Source organism: Etheostoma spectabile, chromosome 6, assembly GCF_008692095.1.
Source record: "Etheostoma spectabile isolate EspeVRDwgs_2016 chromosome 6, UIUC_Espe_1.0, whole genome shotgun sequence".
Classification (NCBI taxonomy): Eukaryota; Metazoa; Chordata; class Actinopteri; order Perciformes; family Percidae; genus Etheostoma; species Etheostoma spectabile.
In genome coordinates, this window is record NC_045738.1 from 19,860,497 (window position 1) to 19,868,242 (window position 7,746).

The 7,746-nt window shown below is 39.9% G+C and overlaps 1 protein-coding gene across 1 annotated transcript in view; it reads left to right on the top strand.

Annotated features, from left to right (window-relative positions):
• si:ch211-113g11.6 (semaphorin-7A) overlaps positions 1-2,544 on the top strand; it is a 39,947-nt gene extending 37,403 nt beyond the window's left edge. Inside the window, exons 13-14 of the mRNA XM_032517878.1 lie at positions 1,396-1,451; positions 2,045-2,544. Coding sequence (XP_032373769.1) covers positions 1,396-1,451; positions 2,045-2,391 — 403 coding nt within the window. The 3' untranslated portion in view covers positions 2,392-2,544. The remainder of the gene's footprint in view (positions 1-1,395; positions 1,452-2,044) is intronic.
• The last annotated feature ends 5,202 nt before the right edge of the window (positions 2,545-7,746 follow it).

Below are 7,746 nucleotides of genomic sequence, written 5' to 3' on the forward strand. Positions count from 1 at the left end.
CTTTATACAGCGTTTTCTGAATTGTCAATGGAGCAATTGAACGGTGAACATTGTTATCGGGGTTGAGATCATAAAATGATGATGGAGACTTCAAACAGGACGAGTCCAAAGATTTCAGATCATTTGCAGGTTTATAAACAGTGAACAAACTTTCATGACACAGAGAGTCTTTACACACACTGATGTCTATACAAGAGTGACCAACGAACATCAGAATAACATTGCATATGAATTTTTGATGGTCTTCTTGTCCTGCACTGGTCAGCTGATCTAGACAGGGTCACCTTTAAAACAATTCTAAAAATGACTTTAACCCTCATGTTGTCTTCGGGTCAAATTGACCCGATTTCCTATATCAATGTTCTTTTTCATTACCCAAAATAACATATTGATTCCTCACAACGCTCTTTGGCAAGTACAAATCTCTACTTTCATTAATGTTGGGGTGTCACATTCAATTTTGTAGCATTTGAAGAAAAACTTGAAGTGGTTTTGAAATATTCCAGTCTGTGATTATCCATCAACATACATTCCTTTATTTTTAATCTAAATAATTCCTAATTTCTGCGTCCTCAAACATGAGGTATAATTTCCTAAACATTAGAGCTAAGTATATAAAAAATAAGTGTAAAACTACAGTTAATAAGTTCATGTAGTGTTGAACACGTAAGAAAAAAGTGACAAACATTGAAAAAAAACATCAAAAGTGTTGACAAAAACGTAAGAAAAAGTTAAAAACATCAATAAAAAGCATCAACAAAAGTGTTGATTGTAAATTTTGACGGGAAGACAACACAAGGGTTAAAAAGACACTTCTACTATAGTTTTACACATTCCGATCTATTCCTGCTACCTTGTGTCCACTTCACGCTGACCCTGTCCTGAAAGCTCCCTGAGAATATTTAGACATTTGAAACCTGACATACATAAATACCAACCTATCAAAATTTACTTCCATAACTAGTGGCGTTTAAAAAGTCAGCGGTCACTGTTGAACTTTGTTTGTTTGTGCATGAGAAGACAAGAGAGGAGAGGGCCATTATTAGAGATTTCCAAAAAAAAAGTCATTGGACGTGGTTGTCATGAAACTGTCAAGAAACTACAGTTCAAAGAAAATATGTCAATCACCAAAAATGCAACGGTGAGTTAGCTGTGTTTCTTGGTTACTATTGCAATAGGGTTTGTGCATTTCCAATTCTTTAGAGAAAAATTTGAATGTCAATCATGTGTCGTACAATGATAAGCCTCTGACTCCTTTCTCCCCTGACATTATTGAATGATTTGTCCCCGCATGTTTTAATTTTGCGAGTAACACTAGGTTGATGTGAAGGCTCATAAGCCATTTGTGGAACTATTTAATGCGGCTAATTTGTCCTCTCTATTATTTCCCAACAGGACACTCATTCAGAATCTGGACCGTTCCAACTCCTCGGTTTGTGGCGAAGCTGCTGGTGAGCCCTTATCTGCTCTCTCCCACTCTCTGTGTATCTTAATCAATCCAAAATAGGACTTTTTTCTGAGCAGCTACAGTGAAAAGATGATTATCAAATAATTGAGGAGAGTCCGAAAATCTGCAGATCTGGGATTTGTTGTTTTACATCACGGCTTGCTCTGTTTTAAAGCTCAAAACCCAGTTATAACCTCAGCTAATAATGCCAATTACTCCCCTCTGTAGGGACGGCTATCTCCTCAAATGATCAGATTTTAACAATGCGTTCATTTCCAGGTGTGTCACTGATGCCAAATGTCCTGGCTGTACAATGGAAAACCAAGTTCTATCTAGTCCCTCAGAAGCTACTGCTTTAAAAAAGCAATGTGTTTTAATTTTGAACTGATATTTTGGAGCAAAGGAATTGTACAAAAATTACAAACTTTCATCCAAAATGCTTAATCATCTTCACTCTTTATCGTTTATCTAGCCGAACAATGCTTTTTCACTGACTTACACTACAGACGATCAAAAAGGGCAATCAACATTTACAGTTGCAATGTGTAAGGGTTTATTTTGGTGTGAAAAAAAAATCTTTATTTCTGTGTCCCTCAGCATTAAAACAGCGTAGCACTTCCCCCAGAGAAGTGCTGGTGCAGTCCAACACCTCCATCTTTCTCCCTTGTCCCGTGCGCTCCTTCCACGCCACCTACCGCTGGGTGAAAGACAACTGTGTCAAGAACTACCCCTGCCTCTTCTCCGGAGACTTCTGCGTCCTGGGGCCGGCTTTGGACACGCCCCTGAAGGAAGGCGTCTTTCGCTGCATAGCCACCGAGGACGGGTTCAAAGTGGAGGTCATCTCCTTCAGGCTGGTGAACGACGGCAGGCACCTGGCCGCCTCCCTCGCCTCCACCTTGGGGCCTTCGATCCTGCTCGCCATGGCCACCCTGTGGCTCCATTAACTGCAGCTACCGCTAATTATGCTAACCCCTCATCCTTACTGGCTCCCAATGACAGGAAAGATAAGGAGCCTCTGTTAGGAGGTTAGGTTCGCAGAGCATTAAAGTACATGGTTGGGTTGGACAGTGAACATTGTTTTTAGCGAAAGAATCCCCCCCAAAAAAATGTGAGCGAGGGATTAAATTCTGTATTTTTTGTTGCTGCATAAAAGCAACATAGCTGCAGTTGTCTTAAAGAGATCCAAAAAATACTTTCATTAACATTCAGACTAATTTCTTCCCATGACATCTCGCGAGTTTGCTCAACCGTAATTAGGTGCTTTGCGAAACTATCCTCTCTGACTCAAAACATATCGTATGAGTTTAAAAAAAACAAAAAAAAACATCAATACCAGGCCAATTCTTTTTACCATTTCTCTACTTATTTTCAAATTGACTTGACTGTGCTTATTTGTGAATATATAAACCTTTAATACCGCTCTTACATTGAATCATTCATGTTGTTAAACCTTATTGCTATAGCTCATTAGTACTCATTAGTACTTAGAAGTGTCTGGTATTGAGATTTTAAAAAGCCTTAACACTTCTGGGACATAAACTCCTAAGCACAATTTTGCAGTCGAGGCAGAATACTGCAGCCTCGGTTGGACTTGGCGCTATAATTAGTGCCGCTGAGTCTAACAGCGTCGCTGGGAGGAAGTGTCAGCTTTTTGACAGGAAGTAGGCGGATGGGCAAGAGCTCATTCTCGAACATCACTGTGTCTCAGCACCTCCTCCTCAGACGAGGCAGTTTCTTGCATCTTTTTATCAGATGGTATCAGACATCGTCATTACGCCTTGTTCACAGCTTTGGTCCGTTGTGTTTCTCTTTAAATGACATTGTCTTTCCTCTCCAGAGCATCAGAAACAAAATACCTAACCCTCTGAGGTCTAAGGGCATCGATTTTTACATATCTCCTTCAATTCACCTTTAAAGGCTATTTGAATAGGACTTGAGGCCCATGTGTTCCACCTCAAAATGATCAGAACAAACTCAGCTTTCTGTTTGGTGAGGCCCAAAGTTGTCCTAGTCCAATGTATAAGACAATTTAAATAAACAAGTCTTTGTTTTTTTGAATTGAGTTTACCAAAGCTAACAGACACCTAAGTCCTCTATTAAATACCCAATAAAAAACGCAAAAGCAAAGAGTCTTCTGATTCTGGAAATACTCAATCCCCATTTCTGCACTGTATTATATCTGATATGATGCATACATTGACCTCAGTAAGGAGCTGACCCCTCAAAATCTTTGAACAACTGAGTCTCAAACATAAACCATTAAATTATCAAACTCATCTCTGTCAATCAACTAAGTATGTGGTTGCCATGTTCTTGGTCCAAAATCCAAAGTGTCCGTAAACTTTTCGGAAACACAGTAGAACGAAAAAGAGGAGCTCTTCTGCAAATGACATCCAATTTCTGTTAACCCAACAATGCGTAAAGATGTGAACAAGGTGTTGCGCTATAGCAATTTCAATAAACACACACTTACATTATCATGAGGGCAGATGAAGCTAAGTGGAACTGCATATTAGGCTTGCATTTTATAGTTTGCTTGGAGAGAAAAAAGGCTTGTACTTAGATCTGTGAAGTGTGTTCTGTATTTTATTGCTCTGCAGATGCTGATTTCTACCATTGCTGCCTATATATGTTAGACTTTTTCTTGATTGTTTGGGTAACTATGCCATATTTAGAACGTGATATATAACCATTGGCGGCTTTGCCTCTCTTCCCAGGGACATAAGTGCAAATAGACAAGAAAATGGTTTGTGTTTGTCATACTTGTATCTCTATGCTGTGAAACAAAAGGCTTGACAGATTCCATTAATATGCATTACTGATGGTCAGCAGCAACCACAACCAGCGGTAACAACAGTGCGTTACCTTAACGCTTAATCTGAATAATCATCCTTTCTTCGAAGTACACACTTTATTAGGTAGATTAAAACTGAATGTTAAAAGAGTTGTGGATTTTGCTGCAGTTCAGTAGCTCTAGAAGGCCAAACCTTCTGAATACTGATCAGCTGACAGAAGAAGTATGCTTTGTGCGGTGATGAATTATGCAGCGGATTAGCATGTTCTCCAGAGCTTTGAGAATTATCATTCAGTAGTGTTACATATATCTGGCCGTGCTGAGGATTTCACAGTGGCAGAGATGTCATTAATAGCTAATTTAACCATGGAGTCGGCACGTCAGGCAAAGTAGTAAAAAATGTATTTCATACCGAGCTATGAAAAATCTTGAGGTACTGTTGTGCTTCCTACTCAACTTGGTTGTGTGTTGCTGCTCCTTTTGCTTCTTGCTTTCTGCATTGCACTGACTCTGGATACTGACTGTGCTAAGAAAAAGAAAAACAACAAAGCTGTGTTGAGCCAACTCATCCCCCCTTGAAGCGTCTACTTCTGTTCATTTGCAAAATCCCTCGCTCCTTACCTGGCATGATGTTTTGCTCCAGACAAACTGAGCGCGTGTACATTGGCCATCCCTTCAATCAAACTCACAAACACAAACCAACTGCAGGTCTAACATGCATATTTATTGTCTTTGTGTTGCCACCAGTGTGGGAAATTAACACCAGCCACTGGCCAAGTGCTGGGAAACATTGAATAGAGGCTGTTGTGATGCTGCCAGAGACCTCTGGCAGGAAACTAACTCAACATTCACAGATGTGCTCAAGGCAGTTTCCTGTATAATCTTCTTTATACTTTCACTATGACTGTTGTGTATGTGTTGTTGTGATAGGACTCCGAAAGCTGTAATCACAAGCCACAATTTCCATCCGCGTATTTTTATCTGCATTTTGAAAAGCTGTATGGGGACTGCAAAATTTGATAACACTTCCTCGGAAAAAGAGTTGAAGCGCTTAATTAGATATGGAAATGCCTTTGCCCGAATACGTTCTGACTTGTTTCCGATATCCGCGTCATGCTGCGTGCATTAGAATCATTAAATGAATTAGTCGTCGTCTCTGGACAGCATGAAACAAGACTAATACTAGTTGACATGACAGAACAATTAAAACTTAAAGACCTCCATTTTCTCTCGTTGATGGGTAATATGGCCAAGGCGACTTGTTTTGTTTCCGGTTACCAACCTCAACTTCTTCTACTCTACTAGCTTAGAGCACCAACTTCTGACCAAACTAAGCTGCAGCATGGTTTATTTACTCCAAACGAGTTGATAGAAACACACATAATTTGCATGTCTTTTTTAAGACATTTCAAGGGTTTGCTTAAAATCCGGTTGAGGATTGAATGGAAACACGGCTTAGAAAAGACCTACGATAACCAATAATGGTAATTATGCAACAACAAGCTGGTATCATAAGGCTCCTGCCCACGTCCCAAGTCCATACTATACACCTGTAGAGAACAGAAATATGACAGCCTTTAAAACAACCTACTGTATGTTTCTATTACCAAAGGTAGAAGTAGCATGCTAATGGAACTGCTGCAAAATAGATAGTAGTTGGTATTTGGTGGATAGTGTACAAAGCGTGTGATTTTAAGATGGGATACCATGCTTCCCATCCCATCTCTTACCATCAGTGTGGGTTTATTTAAATCCATTGACACGGGTCATATTATCACACTAAAGCTGGGAACTTTCCTCAACCTTAACCGAGTAGTTTTAGTTGCCTAAACTTAACCAAAATTTCAGTATAGAAGGCACTCTTTTCCAAACACATTAACATTCAAAAGTATTCATTTGGCAGATGCATGTTATACAAAGAAGCATGTCTTTGTTATAGTTTGGATTTGGGACGTAGTGATTGTATTCTCGCCAGGAGAGATCGCCTCGTGTCACAGAGTGTTAAACGTGGTCTTATAGTCGTTGCTGTGCAGAGCGGATTGTATGACGAGATGCTCCTTAGGCAGGTGGAATCAGGCTCTCATCATTCACCACAGTACTCGTCATTTTCAAATCCACAAGGCTTTGCTGTAATAACACTTTTCCAGTCAACGCGTGGAATTACGATTTATAGCATTTGCGGCATTTGCCAACAATTGCCGTCTTCAAATCTCCGTTATGTTGAAGTCCTTGCTTTGTCCTTTGTCCTTTGTCCTCAAGTCCTTTGCTTATGGATATTCACACAGCCGCTTTATCGAAATTCAGTTATCACTCACATCCGTCATTGTCAGCGCGTCTGTGGGAGGCTAATCTCCTTCAAAGCAAGCTCTTGATTTGCCTTCTGAAAACCAATTTAATGGATGACGCTATCTGCTGTTAACGAACTGATGTCGAGTGTGGCGGGGGTTGCTGTTTGGTTTGCTCTGGGGGTTTTGAGTTCAAGTACTGTACATGATGACGTGTGCCCACGATTCTGTGTCTTGATATATCTAAGTTTCAAAGTAACATGCCAAACTCTATTATTATTATTAAAGAGATTTATATTGGTGCCATGCCGGTCTAATGCCATCTCATGACATGTATTTTTAAAACAACAGATATCTATAGATATTCATGTAACAGACCCATATTGACATGTGTTTCCCTGAACATGTGCGTTGAATATTAATAAAAATACAAGTATAAAAGAAAGGATTGACTGTGATCATTTGAAAGCATTATGGAACTTATGGAATCCCTTAATTTCCCTTTTAAATTCCAACATTTACCCATTTTTGTAATGGCATCAAGGTATTTATTGGTAATTTAAGGGGATTATTAGAGTTTTGATGTGTCATGATACAGGTTGGAGGCTTTTAAAAGGGGTATTAACCCATTAAAGCCATCAATGTGTTCCTTACAATGGCCTTCGTTGATTTCTACAAATTAAAAAGGTACGTTTAAAGTTAATTATTCAATTTTAAGGGCATTCTACCTTTTAGAAACCAACTAATGCATGCGGAAAACCCTTCCAAGAACCTTTATTACATTGCAATCAATAATTTGATCCATTAATTCGTCACATGCATCCCCTAAAACAAATTAGATACTTAAATGTTGTGGTGGGGCCCGGCTGACCGTGAGTCTGTCCTTTTATTTGATTTTGTGTTTTTGTTTTTTCTTTCTGCCTTTTGTTCCCGCTTCTCTGCCTGCTGTTTGTTGTTTTTGTTTTTTCCCTCTCCCTCATCTCCAATGCCAGCTGACCGCCCACCTGCTCCTGTGTACAATCAACCGCTCTTCTCCACACCTGCCAGCCTGCTCTCGCTCCCGCCTTCCACACCTTGTCTGCCATCATCATCACCACCCGTATATCTACTCCGGCTCTTCACTCCAGTCTCACCTGATCGTCGTCGCTACTACCTGGGTGAACTCCTAGTACCCGACGCTTTAAGGCTAGAAACTTGTCTGTTGCATGTTAACTCCCTGT